This window comes from Sylvia atricapilla, chromosome 8, assembly GCF_009819655.1.
Source record: "Sylvia atricapilla isolate bSylAtr1 chromosome 8, bSylAtr1.pri, whole genome shotgun sequence".
NCBI lineage: Eukaryota > Metazoa > Chordata > Aves > Passeriformes > Sylviidae > Sylvia > Sylvia atricapilla.
The window spans coordinates 31,270,711-31,295,153 of NC_089147.1; the positions used below are offsets into that span (position 1 = coordinate 31,270,711).

A 24,443-nucleotide genomic window follows, 5' to 3' on the forward strand; every position below is an offset into this window, starting at 1 on the left:
GTGCGGTGAGGGGCGGAGCGCCTCGCGCCTGCGCAGTGCCCGCGCTGTCGCGCCATGCTGCCGCTGCCGGCGCGCCTTCACGTCCTCCTCCGTGAGGGGCTCCCTCCGCTCCCTCAGGATCCCGCATCCCCGCGTCCCCCTCAGCCCGCGCCGCCCTTCACCTTCACCCCCCGCCGCCTCCGCCTCGGCCCACAACACCCGCTCTTCGAGGTGAGGCGGCGCCGCGCGCGGCGAGCCCCGCGGGGCTGTGTGGGGGCCGCTCCCAGCGCGGCTTCCGCCGGAGCAGAAGGGTTGGCGGTGTTTCGCAGCCCTGCCCGCCCGCCCACAGCCACTCTCTGCTCCTGTCTAGGATGGGGACGTGCACAGGCACCTCTACCTGCAGGGCGTCCTCACCAGCCTCGAGGAGGTGGCCGAGAGACCCAAGTAAGTGAGGCGGTTTCGTCGCCAGAGGTGCTGGCGAGCTCTGAGTCCGCCTGCCGTGGAATCAAGGAATGGTTTGGGTTGGAAGGGTCCTTGAAGATCATCTTATTCCTCCCCTCTGCCATGGGCAGGGACACCTTCTGCTAGGCCAGGCTGCTCCAAGCCTTGTCCGACCTGGCCTTGGACGCTTCCAGGCATCCAGAGGCAGCCACAGCTGCTCTGGGCTGCTGCAGCTGGCACAGAAGGCTAAGCCTGGGGAAGAATCTTGGTCTTGCTCCTGTCTTTAAAATCCAAGAAATACTTTCGAGTGTTGTGTGAGGTTCACCTGTGGATGCCTCTTAAAAAAGCATTGGCACAGAGTTGTCATCCACAACTACAACTTTTACATCCAGCAGCCAATTAATTAGCTAACTTATTGCATCATGGCCTGTTTATTCTTCACCGAAGCACTGTTTAAGAGGAGGATGATCTAGATGATCCTGAAGCCACAAAGGTTAATAAGTTTCCAGTGGGAGTTCGTTTCTAGCTGCCAGCACCATTGTGATCTTCCTTCCTTTGCACCTGTCATTTAATTTTAAGTCAAAAAAAGCCACAAGTATTGTGGCTGCAGATGAGAGTTTAGTGGAAGGTGGCCCTGCCCATGGCAAGGGGTTGGAATCAGATGAGCTTTGTGGTCCAATCCAACCCAAGCCATCCTTTATCTCTGATAAAGTCTTCTAGAGGGGATGTTTGCAGCTGAAATTAAGGCTCTAATGCAGCTTAAAGCATGGATGTCCTGATTTCCCTGCAGGGTGTCCGAGTTCAGCTGCCACATCTCTGGCTGCAACCAGGTGTTTGACACGCTGGAGAGCTACGAGCACCACTACAACACCCTACACAGGAATGTCTGCTCCTTCTGCAAGCGCTCCTTTCCCTCTGGGAATCTCTTGGATATCCACATCTTGGAGTGGCACGACTCTCTCTTCCAGATAATGGCTGAGAAGCAAAATATGGTGAGCTGCCATGTCCAGCCCTTGCCTCGTGGTTGGTGTGCACTTGTTTTCTTTCCAGCTATGTCTTTTTTTCTTTCTCCTGCCTGCCTTTCAGTACCAGTGTCTGGTGGAAGGCTGCACGGAGAAGTTCAAGAGCAGCAAGGACAGGAAGGATCACTTGGTGACCGTGCACCTTTATCCTGCTGACTTTCGGTTTGACAGGCCCAAGAAGGTGAAAAGGTAATTGCAGAACTTTCCTCTTGTCCTGCCAGGAAAGTGGGGAGGGAATTGGGATTGGAATTGGCATTGCTCAGCGTGGAGAAGAGTAGCTCTGAGGTGACCTAATTGTGGCCTTCCAATGCCTTAGAGAGCTACAGGAAACATGGAGAGAGAATCTTTACAAGGGATGGAGTGCCAGGAAAAGGGGGAATGGCTTCCCATTCCCAGAGGGCAGGGTAGGATGGGATATTGGGAAGGAATCCATCCCAGAGGGACTCATTTCCTCATGAAGTACCTTTGATTTCCTTGGCTCTGGGCTCAAGTGGCAGCTCCTGAGCCAGGATGTAAAATTCTGTCTTTGCAGTGGCTCCAAGCACACGAGCTCTCCCGGGGAGCAGGGCTCCAGTGTGCCCATGGATGTGAGCATGGAGATGGCAGAGCAGTTCCAAGGGAATCCCATGGAAACAGGGCCTGAGGAGAACATGGAGATCTCTCAGCCTGCAGCCAGCCCTGGCTCCTCGCTGCCAGAGAAACGACTCTACAAATCCAGGTCTGTGCTGTGGCCTCTGGGGCCACTCCATCTTATCAGCCCTTTGCAGCATCCTTTCGGGTGTTGCTGTGCTGAAGATAAAACAGGCAGGAATCCCATGTGTGCTTCCAAAGGCATTTTTGAAAGAAGGAAGTGTAAGGAAGAGCAGAACGTGGGTATGCTGGGGAAGCTGCCCACCTGATCTCTTCCCAAGGTATTGCAGGATGCTGCTTCTGCTCTCCTGCTCCTGCTTATCAACCACTGCAACTGCCCCAGTGTTACATTTGGTGACACCTTGCTGTAAAGAGGCCTCCAAGACAGGAATGGGCAGAGTACATCTCACCCATTCTTTGGTGATTTATATGTTCTGCTCTTCCCATAACCTTGCTCTTCCCACTCTGGGAGCTTCAAATGACCCACAGAGCATTAAGCATCCCAGTGAGCCTGTGAGGGCTGGGCTGTTAACTTGGATTAAAGCCTGTCTCCCTTTCCAGGATCCCATCCACAATTTGCTTTGGACAAGGTGCCACCCGAGGATTTAAAGGACCACGGAAGAAAGTCTGAAGGTCAGTGCAGCAGATTTGTGCAAGATGAGCAGGCATGGAGCCAGTGCCACCAGGGATATTTCCAGGTCCCACTCCATGGAATAAACCACTCAAACCAATTCAAGCTCTGCCAGCATTTGGGGATGGGTTCCTGATGCCAAACAGAACTGGCACCACCTGACTGAGTGAAGAATCCTCAAGATTTTGGGAAGAAGAACCCAGAATGTGTAGTGAGGTGTTAAGGAAGCTGTCGTGCAGCTGAGGCTGCACGGGATTGATTTGGTGTTTTATATTTTGCCTCTCGGGGGTAAAAAATAGATGCAAGAAATTACAAGACAACCACATGACTGTATGGAAGCTGGACTCACTGAGAAAAGAAAATGGGGGAAGAAACACCATTGGTCCTTAGTTCTGACTTTTTCCATCTTGCTGAAGTCTTCTGTGCACCCCAGCACCTGCTCTGAAAGGTTTGTCTGGGCCAGGAGAAGCATTTTCACAGGGACTTAAAATAAAGTGGCTTCCAACCAGGTGAATAAATAAAAGGATTTTTTACAAAATTGCTTCATAGAGAATTTAAGTGCTGTTTTGAAGCCCAGGCAGAGTCAGATGTGTGGAATGAACTTCCCTCCCTTTGCTGCAAATGCTGCCAAAATCAGGTTGGGATGGAGGTTGTTTTCCCTGTTGCCTTTCCCTTCCTTTGCAATCTCATCCTCCTGGAAAAAGCTGAAAACACAGCCACTGGCCTTGGGGTCCTGGGGAATCCTGACACACCAAAATTGTGCATAAGATAAAGAAAAAAAAGATGTTTCTGGAACAATGTTTATCCAAGAAGCTTAGGATCTATAATTGCATTTTTTTTTCCCTTCCCCCGCTCTGTGAGGAAATAGAAGATCAAAGGGGCTTTGAAAAATCCTTGCAAATGGGAGCAGGGAATGATGTTTACCAAGATGTAGGAGATTTCCCAGTGAGTTTAAAAAAGCTTCGCTCTGTTTAAAACTCATCCAGCTTGTCCAGCCCTAATCCCTGCTCCGTGGGCTCTGGAGAGTGCTGTCTCCAGCAGGCAAACCTTGCAGCCACACAACTGCACAAGGACATCTGTGCAGGGACCCAGAATTACTTCCTTACACTAAAGCCCCCAGTGAGGCTTTTTCCCCACCCTGGGATACCTGGGAATGGGAAGCAGGTGCCACGCTACTGGAAATGCCCGCAGGCTTTGGCATGTGATGGTCCAAACGTCAGGCAGCAGCGCAGTCTGCTCTTCCTTACGTGTGCAGGATCACGAGTTCTGACCCGGGATCGGCTTTTTCCCAGAGTCCAGGGTCAGAGAGTGCCCGCCCTTGCTCTTGGGAAACAAACCGAAGTTGCAGTTACAGCCTCGGGGCTCCTGGCTCCCTCTCTTCTGTGCCACCAGCTTTTCCCAGAGTCCCCGGGCAACAAAGTATTTCCCAGCTGGCCAGTGGCTGTCAAATCCTCTTATTTCAAGGCAAAACTTGAATTTCCCATTTCTCCAGAGATCGTGCACTGGCAGGAGGACACGGACCTGCCTGCTCTGGAGAGCCCAGAGGTGCACGGGGTGCCATGTCCCTGAGCAGCAGGACCCAGGGCCAGGAGGGAGCTGTGGGATGGGCGGCACTGGGACCTGGATCCACCCAGTGGCACCAGGGACACGCGAGCTGGGCAAAGTGCGAGGCAGGTGTGGCAGGAGGCAGCCATGGACAGGTAGGTCCCTGCTAGCCCCAGTGGGCATCAGGGGGTGCTGGGGTCAGGGAGGAGCTGTGGGCACGGGCACAGGCTGTGGGCCAGCTTGTGCCATCCATGTGTCTGCTATCTATCCCTTCTCCACCCCAGGGCCATGGGGCTGTGCAGTGTGACCGTCCTGCTGGGCATTGCTCTCCTCCTGCTGGCACCCGGCAGCACTCAGGTGAGCCCTGCCTCAGCCTGCCCTCCTGCTGCCCCCTCTGATGAGGGGAGCCACGTGTGACCCCCCTCGGAACCCCCTTGTCTCCCCACAGGCTCTGAGCAGCTCCCGCTGGAAGGACCTGGCCACAGAGCAGGATTTGGCTGAGGAAATGTAAGAGGCGCTTGCATCTGGCTTGCAGGAATCAATAAAGCAACACCCCAAAATGGGAAATGTTTGAGGGGAATAAATCCCCCTTGTTACTTTGTGCCCCCTAAAATGAAGAGTCTCCAGCTGCATCTCTCTTCCTCCCCAAATTATACAAACTCCCTGAGCATCCAGCTGGTTTCTCTATTCCTTTAGTGGAACAAATAGTTAAGTTAGCCCTCTTGCACCCTGAGATCCCAACTGGTGCTTCCTGGGGTGTGGGGAATTTCAGCAGGGTCCCTGCACTCCACTGGGGTGGGATTCCCCTGGGGCAGGGTGGTGTTTGGCAATCTTTCCTTGCTGATTTTGTTCCCCTCTTCCAGCATCCTGGGTGTAGGAGCCATCGAGCCATCAGAGGAGGGTGAACCAGGTATAAGGGTCTTCTCCAGCAGTGCCTGGGCCAAGAGGGGCCCACCCCAAGTCCAGTCAAGACCAGAAGAGGATCGTGACCACCTCCACACCCCCCAGGATGATGCCAGGGAGGCCAATGCCCGTGTGCCATTCTCGATGCTGGGCCTGAAGGTGCAGAATGGCCCGGAGGAGGATCGTGACCACCTCTACCACCCCCAGGGTGATGCCAGCGAGGCTGACACCTACAGGCCACCCCGGATGCTGTCCCTGAAGGTGCAGAATGCCCCGGAGGAGGACCGTGACCACATCTACCACAGCTGAATGGAGACGTGGCCAAGCTGGGAAATGACGGGTGGGAGATGCCCCTGGGGCTTCCTGAGGAAATCTGCCCCTTCCTACCCAGTCTTGAGCCTCACTAATAAACCCTTCCACATGCTGGTGGGCTCCTCATTACTGGCAGAAACCTGCTGCTAATTGCAGGGCCCCCCAAACCTGCAGGAACTCCCTCAGGAATTACCCCAAGGCACCGGGCAAGGTAAGGATGATGCCCCGAGACAGGAGACTCAGCCCATCATCCCAGTCTCAGTTCAGCCCAGGTGAGCCTGAGGCCAGGCAAACTCAGCACATTGCTGGTGCGCCCCAGAAGGTGCCACAGGCTGTCCCCTTCCTGGGGAACACACTGACCTATGCTCCATGAGGCTGCTCTTGCCCAGCCCAGCATCGGAGAGCAGTGTGGTGGAGCGTGGGGGGGCTCAGTGAACCCCAACATTTCCCAGCTAAGGCAGGACCTCGCAGCAATGATGTCCCATCTCCCAGCAGCACCTAGAAAACCCTTTAATAGCGAAGGCAGAGGTGGTCCCCACTGCTGGCTGTCACCCCAAGCAAGTATTGCTCGCCAACGGGTCCCGGTCCCCTCAGGGGGGTAAGGCAGGGGGTGGATGGGCTGCAGGAGGCCGTGGGAACCTGCACCACCCCAGGGACCTGCACCTCCTGGGCTCAGCTGTCGGTGAAGTTGGCCTTGCGCTTCTCCACGAACGCCGTCATCCCCTCCTTGCGGTCGCTCTGGGACAAGCAGAGAGGTCAGGTCCTAGGGGCTGCAATAGCCCTGTTATCCCTCGTGCCATGGGGCTGATGCCCCTACTCACTGTGGCAAAGGTGGCGTAAAAGAGGCGCTTCTCTGTCCTGTTCCCCTCTGTCAGCGTCGTTTCGAAGGCTGAAAGCAAGGGAGAAGTTGGGGAGACCCCTCTGCCTGGCCTCGCAGCCCCCACAAGGGGTTCCCATGTGGCCCCCAGCTCCTACCAGCATTGACTGACTCCTTTGCCATGGCAGCCACCAGCTTGGAGTTGCTGGCGATCTTCTCAGCGCAGGCAATGGCTGCGTCCAGCAGCTTCTCCACGGGGTAGACCTTGCTGACCAGACCTAGGACGGGCAGTGGGAAGTGGGGGGATGGCTCCCTGCCAGGCCCCTGCAGTGCCAGGGCTGCCCCTTGCCCCCACCTGCCTCCTTCGCCTCCTTTGCCGAAATCCGGTCCCCAGTGAGCACCATCTCCATTGCCAGTGACTTCCCCACTGCCCTGGTCAGCCTCTGCGTCCCACCAGCACCTGGGCATTTAGGGAAGGGAGAGGTTCAGAGAGGGATGCCTGGCTGTTGCCACGCCAGCTGGGATGGAAGCCCCTGGAACGTGCCTGCTGCTCACCTGGGATGGTTCCCAGCAGGATTTCAGGCTGCCCAAACTCTGCCTTCTCCCCGGCGTAGATGATGTCACACATCATGGCCAGCTCACACCCGCCTCCCAGCTGGGACAGGGCAGACAGAGATGGGTCAGGGGGTGCCAGAGTGGGGACAGGGGGTGCAGGGACATGTGGAGGACACTCACAGCGTAGCCGTTGACGGCGGCAATGATGGGTTTGCGGACAATGGAGACCTTGTCCCACCCAGATAGGAAGCCGCCGCTGTAGGACTCCTGGAAGGTTTTATTCTGCATCTCCTTGATGTCTGCACCAGCTGCAAAGGGAAGTGCAGTGGGACACCAATCCGCTCCACAGCTTTGGGGTGAGCAGACGCCCCCCTCTTACCTGCAAAGGCTTTCTGGCTACCGGTGAGGACAATGGCTCCCACCTGCGGGTCGCTCTCCATGGCCTCCAGCGCCCGCCGCAGCTCCGCCATGAGCCCTTCGCAGAGCGCATTGAGTGCCTTCGGCCGGTTCAGCTGGATCAGCCCCACGTTCTTCTGTGCTCCCGTCTTCTGCACCAGCAGGTACTGGAATGCGGCCCCTGCCCGCCACACCAGCACTGGCCCGTTAGCCTGCCGGCTGCCGGGCACCGGGAGGACCCCCGGCCACCCTCGGCGACGCCTGGCCACCGTCACTCCGTGCTATTTAAAGGCGACCTTGATGGCAGCGGTCACCGGCAGCCGGCGGGAGCTTGGCTCAGAGGAGCTCCCAATGCCACCCCAGCCCGCGAAGATGCCGTGACTAGTCCGTGCTGGGACAGTGTGCGTGGCCCAGGCACCCAGTGCTGCGAGCTGGTGCATGGTCCAGCGACCCCGGTGCCCGGCGCCGGGCCCCAGCGCCACTGCCCGTACATGGCGCAAGGTCCCGGTGCCCGGCGATGGACTCCGGAGCGCAGCTCCGGAACCACGTGCAACTCGCTGGGCACAGGCCCAGTGCTGGGACCGTACCTTCTGTTGGGTCCCGGTGCCCGGTGCTGTGGCCCTGGCACACAGCCCAGGGACTCCCGGCTCTGGGACCGTACATGGAGTGTACACGGCACTAGTGTCCCGGTGCCGTGGGCTGGTGCGCGGCCCAGGGATCACGTGCAGCGCAATGGGCACATGCCGCCCGGGACTACGACCGTGCCCGGTGCAAGGACCCGGTGCCCGGCGCCGAGCGCGGCCAAGCCCACCCACCCACGGTGCCCCCCCGATGCCCCGGTGCTCACCGGAGCTGCAGCGCCGTGCGCCGCAGGGGCCGCGGAGCGGCGGCGGGAGGCACGCTCGGGGGAGCGCGGCGGTGACGGTGACGGCGGCGGGGCGCAGGAGCGCTCGCAGCGGGGCGGCCATGGCGGAGCGCGGAGCGAGCCCCGCCCCTCCCGCCGCCGCCCATTGGTGCGGCCGGTCCCGCCCCGCCAGGCGCTGTCCCCATTGGCCGAGGCGGGGCCGCGGGGCGGGGCCGGGATCCCCGGGCCGTGGGAGGGGGCGCGGGGTCCGAACCCTCCCCGAGGGGGGGTCCCGCCGTGCTGCCCCGCGGGGCGCGGCCGGGGCCGGGCCGGCGGGGTTGCGGGTCTAGAGGCGCCGCGGGGAGCGGGAATAGAAGGGGAAAGGGTAAGGTGGGGGGATTTCCCCTCCGCCCCCCGCGCGGGGACTAGGGGGGAGTGCGGGGGGCGCGGTGGTAGCGCGGCAGCGGGAGCGCGGCCAGGGAGGAGTGGAGAGGAGCGCAACGAGCCGGCGGCATCTGCGGGTCCGGTGAGCCCCGCGGCCAGGGAGGGAGAGGCGGGGGTGTGAGTGTGTCCCGCTGTCGGGTGTTTGCGAAGCCAGAGAAACGCGTGGGTGCGAGCGTGGGCGGGAGCATCATCCACACGGCTGTGCGGAGCATCGTCCACACAGCTGTGCGGAGCGCGCGTGTGCGAGTGTGTGCGGGAGCATCATCCAAGGGGCGTGCAGGAGCGTGCGTGTGCGGGAGCATCATCCACAGGGGTGGGGGGAGCGCGTTTATGCAACGCGCGGGTAGCTGCGTGTGACACACGCGTGCGCGTCCCCAGCACAGGCGCAAGCGGGGCGCGTCGGTGCGCGGTCCCCCGCCCGCGGCCGGGGGCGGCTGAGCGGCGGGGCTCTCCCTCCCTCCCTGCGGCAGGTGCGGGATGCGGCGGAGCGCGGCGGCGTGCTGGGCGCTGGTGCTGCTGGCCGCCACCTTCTGCGACACGGTGGCCGGCAAGGGTGGGCGCGGCGGCGCCCGGGGGGCGGCCCGCGGTGCGGCGCGGGGGGCGGCCCGCAGCCGGCCGAGGGCGGCCGTGCCCCGGTACGGCTCCGCCGGGGCGGCGCTGCGCGTGGCGGGGGCGGCGGCGGCGGGAGCGGCGGCCGGCGTGGCGGCGGGGGCGGCCCTGCGCCGGGCCCGACTGTCCGGAGAGCTGCAAGCGGGAGACGGCGCCGAGTACCGCGACGGCAACTGGACGGCGGCCGCCAGCGCCTGGACCTCCGCCGCGCCTTCCGAGACCCCGGCGGGCCGGGCGCTGCCCTGGCTCTGCCCGCTGGCCGCCCTCCTCCGCCGCTGATGGATTTCGGGGGACCTGACTGTGCCCGGTGCACCCACGACGCCGCGAGGACCGGCCGCCCCCACCGGGGCTGAGCCCCACCCACGGCCGAGCAGCGGCTCCCGGGGCTATGGCCACCCACCGCCGGCGGGGCAGGACCCCTGCGGAAGACCCTTCACGACCACCCCTTCACTCCGAGCCAAACCCCGCCGGCTCGGGCACCCCTCTGCACCGCGCCCCTGTCCGTGGCCTCGCCGTGTCCGGAGGCCGAGGAGGCGGCAATAAAACTGGGCGAAAGCACGTGTGGCTGGATGCGGGGCGAGGGGCGGGACCCTGGGATGGCCAGCGCCCGGCCCCTGCCCCCCCCCCCCGGCTTTATTTCGGGATGGAGGCTCCAGAGCAGGTCAAAACCACAGCGAGGCAACTGCTCCTTGGCGGTTTCCAGGTGCCAGCCGGAGGCACCAGCGGTGCCCCAGGCATTCCGGGGCGGGCACAGCTCTCCATGGGAGCATCACAACAGCGACACCACAGGGCATCCTGTCCCTCCTGCCCCAAACCGGGGCAGCCCTGGCAGAGCCACTTCAATCACACACCAGAGCTCCCTGCTGAGGTGTCCCCAGTCCACATGGCTGCAGGCTGTGCCTGTCCAGTGACAGGTCTCAGTCCAGTGTCACCCTGCCCAGGCGTCCTGCTCGGAAGTCCCTCAGGAACTCGTAGGCAGCAGCTGGGTAGTTGAGCATCATCATGTTGACATTCCCTGTCAACAGCGGATACAGGAGTGTCAGCACAACCTGGAGCTACCCTGGGATCCCCAAAAAATCCCGGCCCCTGCACCCCAGATGACCCACCTGTGCCTGTCAGCACCTTCACCTTCTGTGTGCGCCCCTGGGTGAGGGCCACGTGCTTGAGCAGGGCCTCGATGTGGTCGCAGGGCTGGCCCAGCCCGTAGTGCTGCACATACCTGCCAGGGGAAGATGGCTCACGCCCCGCTGCTCCTGCCTGTCCCCAAAATTCCCTGGGGATGGCACCCCCAGCACCCTCTTGGGATCCCTCCCCGCTTCCCCACTGGCCCACCTGAACTGCTGCTGCTTGTTCAGGGTGAACAGGAGGTAGTCAGCCATGACATCCTCTCCCACCAGGTGATCATGGATGGCTCCTGGAAAAAAAGCCCCAGCTTCCCTAAGCCCTGCTGAGCCCTGGCCAACTCTCCTTCCACCCCCTCACACCCACGAGTCGTGAGCAGCTTTGGGTTGTCACCCCAGCCTTGGGTACCAAGCCCAGAGGCCACATTTGGGGACTGCCCCTGGCCACCACCTCACCACACAGCGCCAGCTTCATGCCTGTCTCCACATCCCCCAGCCTGGGGGGCAGCACGCCAGGAGTGTCCACCAGGTACATCAGGGGCTTCTCACACACCTGGCACGGGGGAGGCAGGGCTGGTAATTAGCACCACACAGCTAATGAGAGGCACTGACCTTAAGGTCTTGCTGCAAAGGAGACCTGAGCAAGCCTCCTGTATGCAGGGGCAGTACCTGGATCTTGGACAGCACTGCCTTGGTGACTCCTGGCTCACCCCCCACTGCAGTGGCTTTGCCTGGGGGGACAGACACTGTCACAACACACGTGACACTGTGCCCACCTCCTCCCCGAGCCCTGGCACTGTGCAGAAATACCCTTCTTGAGGTGCAGCCTCCGCAGGGAGTTGATGAATGAGGACTTGCCCACGTTGGGCACGCCGATCACCAGGATATTGTACTCGGAGCTCTGGAAGTCGGGGAGACACAGGCAAGGAGCAGCTGGTTACCAACCACCCACCCCTGCAGCCAACAGGCAGCTGCCAGAGAGAAATATCTCAGTGTTTGCCAGCACTTCTGGCACATGTAGGAGCAGCCTTGTTCCTTGGCTGGAGAGGGGGGTGACCTTCCCTCTGCTCTGCACTGGGGCAGCCTCACCTCAGGCACCGGGGGCAGTTTTGGGGCACCACAATATAAAGGAGATGTAAAACTGTCAGAGTGTCCAAAAGATGGGAGTGGGTCTGCAGGGCTGGCTAAGGTCACTTGGGGTTTGTTCAGCTGAAGGAGAGGCCAGACCTCCCCAGGGGCTGCAGCTCCTCCTGAGGGCAGCTCTGATCTCTGCTCCCTGGGACAGGGACAGGACCCAGGGAACAGCTGGAACTGTGCCAGGGGAGGGTCAGGCTGGAGATCAGAGAAAGACTCTTCCCCCAAAGGGTGCTGGGCACTGCTCAGGCTCCCCAGGGAATGGGCACGGCCCTGAGACTGCCAGAGCTCCAGGAGTGCTTGGACACTGCTCCCAAGGATGCACAGGGTGGGATTGTTGGGGTTTCTGTGTAAGGCCAAGAGCTGGACTGGATGGTCTTTGTGGGTCCCTTCCAACCCAGGATATTCCAGGATATATGACCCCCTGTGCATGTCTCACCTCGGCCCTGTGGTAGCGTGGGCCCTCGGCCACCAGCCTGGCCACCATGGGGACAACCTGCAGAGAACAGGGACAGGGCTGTTGCTCTCCATGGGGCTGGGAGCTCACCAGGGATCAGGGCTGGGCTGCTGCCCCACTACCTTCTTGACATTGACATCCCGCTGGCAATCAGTGAAGACTACGTGTGAACATCCCTGCTGCCTCAGCTGCTCCAAGACCGCCTGGAGGGGACGGGAAGAGGCACTGCTGTCACCTGCTTGTGACACCACCGCTGCCCCCCCGCCCGGCCCTGCCCCGGCGCTCACCGGCTGCCGGCGGGGATCGGCCAGATCCATCTTGTTCATCACCAGGACGTGAGGGCGGATACCCAGCGCCTCCTGCAGCGCGGGGTTACGGCCCGACAGCGGAATGTGGCTGCGCTAAGGACAGTGACTGGGAGCGTGGACAGAAAGGGGAGTGGAGAGGAGGTGGAGAGGGGCAAGGGTGGTCTGGAGGGACAAGGGAGAGGGTTCTCCGGCCGCTGTGGAGGATATTCGAGCGTCGTGCACCTCCACGAGACAGTCGGCGCGCCGCAGCGCCAGGCGCATCTGCCGCAGGCCTGCAGCACACAGCACAGCGCGGGCTGAGCGCGCAGCGGGCACACGAGGGGGGAGGAACTCGATCCGCCGCGCTGCAGCCCCTCACCTTTCGCCATGTGGCGCGGGAACCACGAGGCCACATCGCGGCCGCCGAAGTCGAAGCGTTCCCGGAACGCTCCCGGGCCCGTCCCCGCCGCCCGCAGCGCTGCCCACATCCGCATGGCTGCGGCGCTGCCGCACGTCACTTCCGGCGCGACCGGAAGCCGCCTCAGAAACAGCAATGGCGGAACCGGTACCGCCGCCACCGGGGCCTCCGGGGGGCTCGGCTGCATCTCCCGGCGGCACGGGGAGTGCCGAGGCCCGCGGGGGGCACAACGTGCCCCCCGCGGGCCCCGGCACTCCCCGTGCCGCCGTTTCTGAGGCTCAACCCCCTCGCCCACCCGCCCCTCAGCCCACCCCGGCGCCTCCCCCGCGGCCCGGCCCGACGCATGACCCGCTGGACGACCCCCGCTACACCATCTCCAGCACCAACTGGTATTAACGCCGCAGCCCCCGCTCGATGGATCCACTCCCGCCGCATCCACCCCGCCACGGAGAGGAAAGAAGGCGCCGGCGCGGAGGTTTCTCAATAAAGGAGACCCAAGGGCAAAGCACCGGGGTTTATTTTGATGCCTCAGGACTGAGGCGCGGGGACGGGCGCCTGGAAGAGCTGGTTGAGCCGCTCGGCCTCTCGCCAGCCCGACAGCAGCGCCCCGTGGGTGGTGGAATAGAAGGTGCGGTGCGTGGCCTCGCCGGCGAAGAGGAGCTGCAGGGGCTGCGGAGAGGCGGGCGGTGAGCACAGAGGCCGCGGGGCTGTGCTAGAACAGCCTCATCTCCCGCACTCCAGCACCCCGCGGGGACACGACCGCATTAAAAACCCAGGAGCGGGCGCTTCCCCTTCCCTAGGCACCCACCCCGCGCCGTGAGGAACGTGGGAAGCGGTTGGGAGGAGCCGCCTGTCCACGACTTCTGTGGAAAAGCCCCCAGCCCCCGTGGAGCTCGGCAGGTGACCTGAGCATTGGTGACCCCGCAAAGGGTCAGCAGTGCCGCCTCCCTGTGCTCCTGTCCCCACTCCCGTCTGTGTGTCCCCGCTGCACCCGCTGGGGCCGAATCCTCACCCGGGGGTCCCGGGGGTCTTCGGGCAGGGGCTGTGCGAGCACATCGATGTCTTCCCCCGAGCTGCCGACGGCCACGTAGCTGTAGGAGCCGAGGGTGTAGGGAGCGCTGCGCCAGCGGGACCGGAGCACGCTCTTGGGCGCGGGCAGGTCGGGATTCCCTGCGGACGGGGGTTAGCGGTAGGATCGGGAAATGCCCCAGGGGCGACGGGCGGGCCGGGAGGGCGGGGCAGGCACCTGTCATGGTGCGCAGGACGCGGGTCATGGCACTGAGCACCTCGGCGTCGCTCAGCGTCTCCATGTACTCCGACTCCTTCCCCGCGATGAAGCCGCACAGGACGTGCCCGTGCCTGGGGGCGGGAATGTGGGGCTGAACGCTGCTGCCCCTCCCCGTGCCCACCAGCGGCCCAGAGGAGGCCTGGAGGACGCCCAAAATGCCCAGGCACCTACTGCTCTGGCGGCTGGAGCACCACGAATCCGATGAGCTTCCTGAACCAGTTGGCCTCCAGGTCGGCGCTGGGCTCCTCCAGGGGCGACTCGTCCTCCCACACCACTTCCAGGAGCTGCTGCTCGGGCTCCCAGAAAGGCTGCTCGAACTCCAGGAAGATCTTGTTGTTGGTGCCAAATCCCAGGTTGCAAATGGCCTGTGCTTTCCTCTCGGGAAGGGGAGGCTGGAAGAATTCCTGGTACCGTTCCTTGAGGAAACCTGCAGCCACGAGTTTGGGCAGGCAACGGGGCAGCTCTCAGCTGGGCTCCTAAACGGTGTCTGAGATGCTCTGACCTCCCCAAACCCCTTTCCAACCTTTTCCCAGTGGGAGAGGGGAGGCTGGGAAGGGGTTTAGGCAATCCCTCCCCTCCACTCGCCCATCTCCAACCGTGCCGGCTGGTGGGAGGGGACGGGGCAAGGGGAGGTGTCGGTGTCCTCACCCAGCGGGACAGTGACGATGACGTGGTCAGCAAGGAAGACATCTCCGTCCTCGCACTCCACCCGCACGGGGAAAACCCTGGCATCGTCCCCTTCCTCACGGAAGGACCCTTGCCACTGGATGGTCCTCACTGCCTTGTTGAACAGGACGGTGCCCTCGGGCAGATCCGAGAGCAGGCGCTCGGCCAAGCTGCTGTAGCCACTGTGGGAGGAGTCACCGCTGGGGACGGGGCGGCCCCTGGAACGCTCCTCCGCGTGTCCCGCTGCGGAGCCCCGCGCTTACCCTGGGAAGGTGCAGTCCAGGCCGGGCAGCGACACGTACTCCCCGAAGGGCTCCAGGCCCACCAGGTCCATGCTGTGGGTCCCGCTGATGCAGCACTCCAGCTTGAGGCAGGCGGCGAGCACGGCCAGCTGGAGCTGCCGGGCATTCTCCTGGCCCCCGGCCATGGTGGGCACCGTCCGGGCGATCTCTGCCCGCACGTACTGGCCCACGCTGGGCCACGGCGGCTCCTTGGACCCCTGGAAAGCGCGGGTGGAGGCCAGGAGGGCGTAGAAGAGGTCGCGGGCTTCGCGCACTGCCTTGGGATTCAGCACCTTCCCCGAGCTGCCGTAGGTGACGGACGGCATCGGGGGATGGCCCCCCGCTTCCACCTGCTGGTTCTCCTCCCGGGCGGCCTCCGGGCCCAGCAGGCCGTAGCGGGAGGCCAGGCAGAACACGGGATTTCCCGGCGAGGGGCCGTGGATCCAGTGTGCCCCCATCTCCGCCAGCCCCGACGCTGCCGGGAGAGAGGGAGGGAGAGCGGGTCACGCCGAGCCGTGCCCGTGCAGAAGCCCTCGGGGCGCAGCGGGACCCCCGGCGCCCCGGAAAAGGCCGGAGCCGGCGGGCCCCGGTGCCAGCCGGGACCGGCTTCCGTTCGATTCCCGCGTGCCCACGGGACCGTCCGCCCCCGCCACGTGTCCGGCCCACCGAGGACCGGCCCCACGGGCCGGGGGGGTCAGGTGCAGCTCCCGCATCCCGCTACAGCCGCCCCTGCCCCTGTCCCGGCCCGGGCCCGCCCCCCGGTGCCGCCCACCCCCAGCTCCCGGAGCCTCCCCCGGCCCGGCCGCCCGTACCGAAGGGGCGGGTGCAGACGCGGCCGCCGGCGCGGCCCGCCGCCTCCAGCAGGCGGAGGGAGCCGTGTCCGCGGAGCCGCTGGGCCGCCCCCAGCCCCGCCAGCCCCGCGCCCACCGCCACCACCCGCCGCCCGCTGCCCTCCATGGCCGCCCGCGCCGGCCGGTACCGCCCTCCGCCGCCGCCGGCACCGCCCGCCGCCAACGGCACCGCCCCTGGAGCCGCCCGAGCCGCGCACCGAGGGAAGCGGGGAGGAGGGGATGAAGGGCGGCGTGGCGAAGTGGAGGCACGGCTGGATGCCCGTGGGTCCCGGCGCAGTGATGAGCCAGCTGCCTGCACCCGTGAGGGACGGGAGAAGGCCGCGGTGGGAGAGGGGACCCCTCCTGGAGTAGGGGCAGCCCCGGCACCACCTCCCCACTCTCCTCATTCCGCTCCCGCTCACAGTGGATGCCCATCGTCCCGCGGTCCCGCTCACACATCCCAGCGGAGCTGCCCCAAGGGCCGGTCCCAGCGCTCGCGCCCACCCGTGATTCCCAAATGTTCGTGGATACAATAAGACTCTCCGCTCCCAAGGCTATCTGGTGGTTTGGTGGGGTTTTTTGCCAGCAAGCGTTCCTGCCGCCTGCCCAGGGGTAGGGGAGGGTACTGGGATGTACTGGGATACTCCCAGCTGGGACTTTCGGAAAACTCACTGTGCCACCCAGCTCTACCAGCTGTCTATGAGGTTACTGTGTCCTTGCTGGCCCTGGCAGGTCCCTAGAAAATATTCACAGGCAAGGAAGAGGTGGGGGTGTCAAAGGAAATCCCCTCTGAGCATTTATTTTGGAGGGATTTTCTCCACCTCCAGGTTTGCAGCAAGCAGCACGGTGGGACGGGCTGGGGACATCATCCCGGCAGCAGCTTCCTGGGGGGACGGTGGCCCTGCAAGCCAGCCCAGGGCATTTGGGGCCAGCAGCTCCCAGGAATGAGGGACGATAATTCCCGGTGTCCTGGTGCTGAGCCAAGCATCCATTCCTGGACACCTCTGGCCCGAGTCCCAGCCCAAACAATGCAGGCAGGTGCCTGGCTTGGCCCAGATGGTGACCTTCCAGTTCCTTGGGGACTTGTCCCAGGGAAAAAGGATTCTCCAAATCCAACCTGAACCGCCCTGGGCTGCAATCTGGGGCCAGAACCCCTCGTTGCATCACCCGTAGCTGCTGTCAAGAAGGATTTGGCCTCATCCATCCCCTCCATTCCTTTGTGTACCACGGCTGGGGGGCTGCTCTCAGCCTGTCCCCCCACAGGCAGACTCAACAGCTCCCTCCCACCTCCTCATAGGCTGGGTGCTCTAATCCACAACCCACTGGGCAGCCACTCTGGGGTCACGGCAGGGTCCCCACGTCCCCCTGGCACAGCTCAGGGTCAGCACCATCATGTTGGGGCCCTTCCAGCAGGGCTGGTGGCTCCTGCCTGCTCCAGTGCCTCGGCTGACCCTGGTGCCGCCCTCCCAGCACGATGCTACTGATGCTTGAGGATCTCCCAAGCAAGGAGGAGAGACCCCAACAAGGAGGAGAGACCCCAACACCAAAGGACGCCTGGAAAGCACCATCACCAGAAGCTTGTCGGGCCAGCAGGAGGGAGGGGACAGCAGGAAGGAGGGGACAGCAGGAAGGAGGGGACAGCAGGGAGTGTCCCACCCCCGCCTCGGGCTGTCTCAGCTGAGGGACAGGAGCCATGCCACCGGCACCCCCCGAGAGCTGCCGCTCTACCGGGACCCTTCCATCATCTTCAGCATGCTGCTGTAGAGGCGCCCAGGGGCGTCCAGGCCCCAGACGAAGTCCAAATGGTTCCAGTCAGGGATGTGGGTGTAGGTGACGAGGTGAGTGATGCGAGGCAGCAGCAGGAGAACGTCCCTCCTGTCAGCTGCCCAGTCCTGCCCTCCCGACCACACCGCCGTGGGCACGGGCATCTCCTCCACGCGGTACAAGGGCGGTGTGTCCTGGGGGGACATGGGGGGGTCTCAGTGGGTCAATCCCTGCCAGCAATTCTGGCCCTGTGCCCACCCTGGATAGACCCCCTGGCAGCATCTCCAGCTGCCAGCACTGCCACTGCAGCTCCTACCTGGTGGTACCTGGCTGGGTTCTCACTGCCATAGTCAAAGGCTTTGAATTCTCCAGATTTTAACACCTGGGAAGAGAGGATGGGTCAGCTGTGGGAGGCCAACAAGTGCTGCTGCGTGGGTCTCACATCTCCCCCCAAGGCACCTGTCACAAGAGGGTGCTCAGAAGGGGCTTGTGTAAGTCCCTGCCCTTCCTCTGCCCATCTCCAGCCATGCCAGCTGGCTGGGGACAGGCAGCACAAGGAGAGGTGTTGGCCTCCTCACCAGTGGGACATTGCAGGAGGAGATGGCATCCCTGCAAAGCCAGGCATTCCGCCTTTTTTACCAGGGTGGTTTTGTGACCTCTGGCTCTGTGCCTGTCCCTAGCCATGGGTTGACAAACCAAGGTGTTGCACGTGACCCCTTGGCTGCCCCAGTGCTGTGCTCTTCCCTCTGGAATCCTGCTCACCACCAGCTGTGTGCGGGGTGCTGCTGGAGTTCCTTCAACAACCTGATCATCCTTTTCCAGCTTCCATTATCTGTAATTTTGCTCTGCAAGGAGGCACGTGGGTGGGGTTCTCCAGCCTGACCCCATTTCCAGCAGGGCCGGTGCTGAAGCTGCAGAGTCAACCTCCAGGGTGTCCAGGACCCCTTTCTTTAGACGGGAAGATGTTATTGGATCCCCTTTTTGCTCCTCATCCAGGTCCCCCAGCCTCTCCTTGGGGTTCCACCCACCAGCACCATGGTGTCCCCAGGTTCTGCTTTGGTGACTCCTGGGGATCTCAGCATCCTGCTGTGGCCTCCCCATCCTGTCCCATGTCCTGCCTGGCACAGCACTGTGGTGTCCCCTGGTCCCCAGAGACACCAGGGCAGCTCATCCTGCATCCAGCACCTCTTCTAATTTCTTGCCTTTACTTTCTCAGGAGCTGCCAGTGTCCAGGATCCCTGAACTGTCATGTCTGCCCTGGGCACAGCAGACTCTCAGTGAAGGGACCATCCCAGGGGTGAAGCCTTGGCTGTGTCAGGGATCCTACCTGGGCCCAGTGGATGATGTTTTTGACAGAGGTGCCATCCGGATAGTGGGATGTGTACACATCCAGCCGTGTCTGCAAGGAAACATATCCCAGCCATCATTGCTTTCCAGCGGATGGGAGTGGAGTGGCAGCTGCCAGGTGCTTCCCAGAGCAGCCACTGCTGAGTCAGGCTGCCTGAAAAGCCGGACCGGGTTCAGGAATATAAATTTCATTAAAAACCCATTGCTGTGAGGCAACATCGGGAGGAGAGTGATGGGGATGAAGGATGGGCTCCGTGAGACACCTTGGGCTCAGGGGCTGTGCTCAAGGCCTCAGTGGCTGCCTGAGGTCACGCAAAGGTGGCTGAGAGCAGGGGCTGCACCCCAAGGTGCTCGCAGTGACAGGCAGCCCAAATTCAGAGGTGTTGTCAAGGGCCACCTGGCCACTGACATTTACCCAGCAGAGCCTGGGGCCTTTCCTGTCCCAGGAGGAAAAGCACGTGGCAGAGGGAACACGTGTCACCCATGCAGGGTCTGCTTGCTGCAAGCACCTGGGGCGAATGGCTGTGACAGGCTGGGCAGGGAACAGTGGCCCTGGGATCCTTGTCCCCACTGGCATGGCGCACCCACCATGTTGAGATTCTTCTCGTTGAAGCCACCCAGCAGGAAGAGGAGGTTGGCACAGGGCCTGTGCAGCATGGTGTGCCTGCACAGCTCCGGGAGAAACCGCCACAGCTTCCTTATCCGCAGGGACGCGTCCGTTCTGCCCAGCAGCACCTGCAGGGGCAAAGGGCACCGTGCATTTCCTGCCCTGCCCTCCCTGCAGCCCAGCCCCTGGACTGTCCCACCAGCCAGGCAGGCAAGGGAATATCCAGGAGGCAAGCCTACTGCCCCCCCAGAGATGTGCACGGCTGGGTGCGGGACTTGATGCTGACTGAACACACACCAGGGAAATTAATATTCACAACTCTTCTCTTCCCCCCCCCCCCCCCTCCCCGAAACACTGGACCTGGTTTTCAGGGAATCAGCATGGCAAAGCTGCTCTTTTCCAGGTGTTTAGCCTAGGATGCCTGCAAGTGCCCCCATATAAAGACCATGTTTATCCTACAGATAAGATACAGAAGACATGCACTCAAAAAGGCCATCCAGGACTGTATGTGCACCTGAATTATGTCTATGCTAATAAATCAGCAGGAATTCACTGTTCTCTGCTGCATCAGAACACCCCAGGGGCTGTGTTTGTGCATGATCCCTTCTTTGGAACCAGTCAGTTTTGGGGCAGAAGGGCATGGAGTAGTCCCTTACCGGAATCATCTTGAGCTTGCTGTCCAGGAGGAGCTGCATCTTCATGAGTGGACTTTTGGCATGCTTGGGTGCCACTACTGGAGCCAGGGCAAAAAACATTTTGACTTTCTCAGCCAGTTCAGGCATGGATGAAAATGCAATAAACGCTGAGAAAACAGAAAAACAACCTCAGACTGGCTTAATCTTTTCTCAGGTGCTAAACCCGAGGGTTCACTTGGACCCGGGTCTGTTTAAATAATTATCTCCACTTGGAAATCTGAGACCTCTTGCCACCTTCCTGCTAAACGTTGGCACAAGAGATGTCCAAAGGGAGGCAACACCTTTATTCCCTTGTCTAATGGGGCACTTCAGTGGTTGTTAAGCCCCTTTGCTTTGTGCTGACAAACAGCACACTGAAGTTGTTCGAGTCAAGGTGGTGGGTGACCCCTCGGAACGCACCAATTGTGCAGCCCTGGGAGTAGCCAACGTAGTGGAGCTGCTTCTGCCCCGTTTTCTGCAGCACAAAGTCGATGGCGGCCGGGAGGTCGTACATTGCCATGTCATGGAAGCTGCAACACAGGAGGGAGGTGTTGGCCAGGAGGCAGCAACAGGAGGGCAAACTTACCTTGAGCTGCCTTGCATTGCTCAGCTTTCCGTCTGGGGCTGATTGTGCAGGAGAAAATTCCCGGCGTGGATCTCTCCTGCCGTGGCATCATCCTCCCCTGAAAGGGCTTAGTCCTCCCACGGCTGTGGTGAGCAGTAAATAACCTTGTGCAGAGCATTCCAGTGCCATGCCCGGCCTCTCTGCAGACCCAGAGCTGACTCCCACCAGCATTACAGCCAAAGCTCTGCTCCTTGGGATGCTCATTCCCAGAGGGAAATAGAGCACTGGTTCCTGCCCATGTGGCTGTTGCTGGGACGTGGTGAAAGGCAGACCCTGCTGTGTGAGATTTTTCTAAAAGCCTGTTTATGGGCCTGGGGATTCTACTCTGAAAATCAGCCCTGGAGAGGCTGATCAGCTTAAAAAGAGGGGACAAGGAGCAGCAAGGTCTAGGAGCAGGGGAGGTGGCAATGACACTTGTGACACCTCAGTGGTGTCTCGGTGGGCGCCCCTGAGGCAGGGCTGATGTCTCTGTGTGTCCCCACGCAGGCAGCAGTGCCCTGTGCTCTCGGCAGCTGCAGGGAGGTGCTGGCACCGTGTCAGCAGGCAGGTCTGCTCAGGCTCCTCCATCCTCCCCGGGGGAGGCTGTGCCAGGGATTAGGTGCTCTGACTTGCCTGCTGGGAGGCACCCACCTCTGCCTAGAGCTTGGTGACAGGCAGAAAACACCGCCAGGCTTTTGTAACACTCTTCAGCCCACCTGAAATCCCAGAATTCCACCTGGTCAGCTGAGAGGTGCTGATGTCTCTGGGACCACCTCGTCCCCCGGCTGTTTCCCAGCCACACATCATAGCCAGAGTCTGCTAGGATGAAGCCAAGGCTGTTGTTAGCCAGGTTTTCCACCCAGTGGCTGCCTTCTCCAAATATCCCGTGCTGGAGGAACACGACTGGCTTGGCCCCTGGGTGCAAAAGAAACAGCACATTTCATTGAACCAGATTCTCTCTATTCACTCACACCAAATTAAGGCCAGTAAACCCTCTTCCATGCACTGCCAGAGGACATGCAAAATGTACATTTTTTCATGATGTTTTCTGCTGCTACAGCTTCGAATGTAAATGGGAGAAATGCCATGGATTCAGTATTTTTGCTTTAACAACAACTATTCTCCTGGCCTGTCCAGGTTCATCCATTCCCATGCTTACAGTCACGGCTTTTTTTTTTTTTTTTTTTTTTTTTTTTTTTTTTTTTTTTTTTTTTTTTTTCCCTTTTTTTCTGGCTCTGAGTGAAATAGAGCTGTACCTCTGTTCTTAGGCTTTTCTCTTCCATGAGGAATTCTGTTCAGGCTGATGTAGTAGCCATCACGAGTCAGGACTTCATACTCCTCGCTGGGGTACCCTCTGTGGCAGATGATTTGGCTCTGGGGGAACAAAAACCCGGGCGGGAAGCTGACTTGAAGAGCACATCACTTGGTAAAACCGAAGTTCTGGGACACGGCTTTGCCCCTCAAGCTGGCTCTGGATCAGCTGAGGACTTCTTGTGACCGAGGGTGATGCTCTGTCCAAACCCCACCGCAGTGATCTGCCCGAGGGAAGGGGAGATGCTCGGCCGTGGGCAGGAGGGGAGCTGGCAGCTGCAGGGCTTGAAACGGTTCCAAACACGACGATTGAAACCGAAAGGATTTAGTGACGCCTGACCCCGCTTTGCTGACGGCTGGCACCGATTTCCTGACGCCTGGCAGCGGCGGCAGCACGTGTCGCACCAGGCTCCCAGCTGATGCGCCGGGCAGATAAAGGCGCTGGGGCAGCTGGAACCTGCCGAGCTGGGCTGACTGGATGGGCACTGGGATAAACCCCACAGGATTCATTGCAGGGCTCCTGAGGCTTTGCCTGAGCTTTATTTATGCTGAAAACTCCGCACATTGGGTAGTTTCCTACTGGTAAAATCCAGCTGTGGTCCTGCCCGCACGTTGCTGTTTGCTCCCTTTGCCATGAGGTTGGCAGGAAAGATGAAACGCAGCAAGCTTCCCTTCTCTTGGGTCCTGCCAAACCCAGTTTCAGAGCTGCCCAGGGCTCACATGGACGTGGCTCTGAGCGACTTGCTGCAGCTGAAGGAGAGGAGCCACGCACAAATTTTTACCCTCTGGGGAGGTATCTGATCAAATCCAGACAGGGATCATCCCCATATCTAACTGCCCTGCTGGTAATTGCACTTAATTCTGCTGGGAGGAGGAGCTTGTCAATGGTGGTGTGTGGAGGCAGCGTCATATAACAGCAGCTCAACACCACCAGCCCTCTGCGTGTGCCTCTCTCCTCCAGCTGAACATGCCCAGGCTTCCAGACAGAAAATTCAAAGTTCTCCTGACTTACAACGTTCATGAGGGTCTCGGGATTTAGAGGCTTTTTCTGCTTGGTGGCATCTTCGGAGTTGGTGGGTGCTTGCACGAGAAACAGGATTGCAATGAACAGCCACATGGTGTGCCTGTGTAAATCATGGCAACAACAACAACAAAAATGATGGTAATGACAGTAATAATAGGAATAGGAGAAACAACAAGGATAACAACAGCAGAACCAGTAATGCTGATGCTGTTGTTGTAATAATTGCTGATTATTATTGTTACTAAAATTGATATGAATGTTTCTTTCTGCTTGGGTATGATGGACAAAGTTCCACACATATCTGGAGATCAACTAGATTTTTCTGGGCTGGGAAAGTGCAGGCAATTCCCAATTCCACTTTTCTTTGCAGTCCACATGAGAAATTTTAAAACTCCTCTGTACAGACAGGATCTGGTACTAAGCAGGAGCCTTTTATATATTTTTAATGTCAAGAAGAAGCTGCACAAAACAAGAACTAAATCAATACCATTGAGCCAGTTGTATCTCAGAGGAAATTAATCTAAAGGGGGATTTTATGCCATGGAAGGAATGTGTTTAGTGTGAGTGGGCTGTGACTCTGTCTACACTTTTCATGTTTTTCTATTGCTTAGCTTTTGTACCCAAAACCCACTGTAAACAGAAGGATCCTATGAACTGAAATTGGTAGAGCCTCATAGGAAGGCTATTGGTTAAGTAAGTGTAGCCTGAAAAAAGACAGGAACCTTTTTGATCACCTTAGATGCTCCTGAGCTGAGCAGAGGCTTATTTTTAATCCACACAGTGAATATTATATATGATTTCTAATGTTTTGCCAGGCTCTCCAAAGTGAGAGCTCAACTTCAGCCCAGCAGCATGAATTGGGAATTACTCTCTGCCTCCCTCCTTCTGCTCCCAGCCGATCTCCCGCACCACGAGACACTTTCCTGCCCTCTGCAATATTCCCAGCAAACCTACCTGTGGTATCACCAAGGAGCCAGCTAAGACCAAAAATAAAAAAGAGCAACCGATGCTTTGTCCCCCTCAGGGCAGCTCCAGAAGGACACAAACCTGAACGACACGGAGGAAAATACGTGACCGGGCAGAGCCCACTGCCACTTCTGCCCAGGCTGCTGGTGGCACTGCTGGTGGCTCTGTCATCACCAGGGTTAAAAGGACCAGGCTGTGTCACAGCCCAGCCACGCCGTGACCCTGCTGTCCCTTGCCACGTGCCCTCCAATTAGCAGATGTGTGCTGATCACTCCTATGGCACCTCCCTCCATGTGGCCGTGACTTTGATGTTTGCGAGGGATTGCGTTTCCAGAGCGCGGCCGGATTGGTGCGCCGAGGAATTCCAGCTATGGAGTTGCACCTTAAGCTCATGCTAGCCACGGTTCAAATAAATAAATAAACAAATGCCCAACAGTTTTTCTTTGTAAAAGGTCATTTCCTAACTCCCAGGGTAATTTCCTCTCTCCCAGGGTCACTTAGAAGAGCTCCTGGTGCTACAACAAAGCTCGGGCTCT

At 60.4% G+C, this 24,443-nt stretch overlaps 7 protein-coding genes across 8 annotated transcripts; 3 read left to right on the plus strand and 4 right to left on the minus strand.

Moving 5' to 3' along the window:
• The first annotated feature begins 15 nt into the window (after positions 1-15).
• On the plus strand, positions 16-3,241 carry ZNF511 (zinc finger protein 511). Its single transcript, XM_066324316.1, has 6 exons — positions 16-210; positions 350-423; positions 1,211-1,412; positions 1,507-1,631; positions 1,975-2,160; positions 2,634-3,241. Exons 1-6 carry the CDS (start codon positions 55-57, stop codon positions 2,701-2,703), a joined length of 813 nt encoding a protein of 270 aa, XP_066180413.1. The 5' UTR covers positions 16-54; the 3' UTR covers positions 2,704-3,241.
• Positions 3,242-3,363: 122 nt separating this feature from the next.
• PRAP1 (proline rich acidic protein 1) lies at positions 3,364-5,573 on the plus strand. Its single transcript, XM_066324319.1, has 4 exons — positions 3,364-4,403; positions 4,533-4,605; positions 4,697-4,755; positions 5,112-5,573. Exons 1-4 carry the CDS (start codon positions 4,396-4,398, stop codon positions 5,458-5,460), a joined length of 489 nt encoding a protein of 162 aa, XP_066180416.1. The 5' UTR covers positions 3,364-4,395; the 3' UTR covers positions 5,461-5,573.
• Positions 5,574-5,949: 376 nt separating this feature from the next.
• On the minus strand, positions 5,950-8,219 carry ECHS1 (enoyl-CoA hydratase, short chain 1). The gene is made up of 8 exons (XM_066324315.1): positions 8,079-8,219; positions 7,215-7,412; positions 7,016-7,143; positions 6,836-6,935; positions 6,636-6,740; positions 6,439-6,558; positions 6,285-6,352; positions 5,950-6,201 (listed from the first exon to the last, which is right to left on the minus strand). The coding sequence occupies exons 1-8, from the start codon at positions 8,197-8,199 to the stop codon at positions 6,136-6,138; spliced, it is 906 nt and encodes a 301-aa protein (XP_066180412.1). The 5' UTR covers positions 8,200-8,219; the 3' UTR covers positions 5,950-6,135.
• A 90-nt stretch (positions 8,220-8,309) lies between these two features.
• Positions 8,310-9,686, plus strand: SPRN (shadow of prion protein). Its single transcript, XM_066324320.1, has 2 exons — positions 8,310-8,601; positions 8,990-9,686. Exon 2 carries the CDS (start codon positions 8,997-8,999, stop codon positions 9,405-9,407), a length of 411 nt encoding a protein of 136 aa, XP_066180417.1. The 5' UTR covers positions 8,310-8,601; positions 8,990-8,996; the 3' UTR covers positions 9,408-9,686.
• Positions 9,687-9,690: 4 nt separating this feature from the next.
• Positions 9,691-12,921, minus strand: MTG1 (mitochondrial ribosome associated GTPase 1). 2 transcript variants are annotated; one of them, XM_066324311.1, is made up of 12 exons: positions 12,800-12,921; positions 12,507-12,732; positions 12,354-12,420; positions 12,128-12,230; positions 11,963-12,043; positions 11,823-11,879; positions 11,060-11,150; positions 10,919-10,980; positions 10,706-10,802; positions 10,461-10,542; positions 10,235-10,347; positions 9,691-10,143 (listed from the first exon to the last, which is right to left on the minus strand). In XM_066324311.1, the coding sequence occupies exons 2-12, from the start codon at positions 12,730-12,732 to the stop codon at positions 10,046-10,048; spliced, it is 1,077 nt and encodes a 358-aa protein (XP_066180408.1). In that variant the 5' UTR covers positions 12,800-12,921; the 3' UTR covers positions 9,691-10,045. The 2 variants fall into 2 exon arrangements, with proteins under 2 accessions (XP_066180408.1, XP_066180409.1); XM_066324312.1 differs by lacking the exons at positions 10,461-10,542; positions 10,706-10,802; positions 10,919-10,980 and having other exon boundaries at positions 11,026-11,150.
• A 124-nt stretch (positions 12,922-13,045) lies between these two features.
• PAOX (polyamine oxidase) lies at positions 13,046-15,842 on the minus strand. The gene is made up of 7 exons (XM_066324314.1): positions 15,593-15,842; positions 14,763-15,255; positions 14,482-14,681; positions 14,005-14,260; positions 13,792-13,904; positions 13,558-13,715; positions 13,046-13,214 (listed from the first exon to the last, which is right to left on the minus strand). The coding sequence occupies exons 1-7, from the start codon at positions 15,735-15,737 to the stop codon at positions 13,074-13,076; spliced, it is 1,506 nt and encodes a 501-aa protein (XP_066180411.1). The 5' UTR covers positions 15,738-15,842; the 3' UTR covers positions 13,046-13,073.
• A 1,408-nt stretch (positions 15,843-17,250) lies between these two features.
• Positions 17,251-24,078, minus strand: LOC136364562 (putative lysosomal acid lipase/cholesteryl ester hydrolase). Its single transcript, XM_066324514.1, has 10 exons — positions 24,017-24,078; positions 22,930-23,041; positions 21,863-21,980; positions 21,323-21,521; positions 20,423-20,532; positions 19,985-20,130; positions 19,310-19,456; positions 18,702-18,773; positions 17,691-17,756; positions 17,251-17,568 (listed from the first exon to the last, which is right to left on the minus strand). Exons 1-10 carry the CDS (start codon positions 24,076-24,078, stop codon positions 17,335-17,337), a joined length of 1,266 nt encoding a protein of 421 aa, XP_066180611.1. The 3' UTR covers positions 17,251-17,334.
• Between the last annotated feature and the right edge of the window lie 365 nt (positions 24,079-24,443).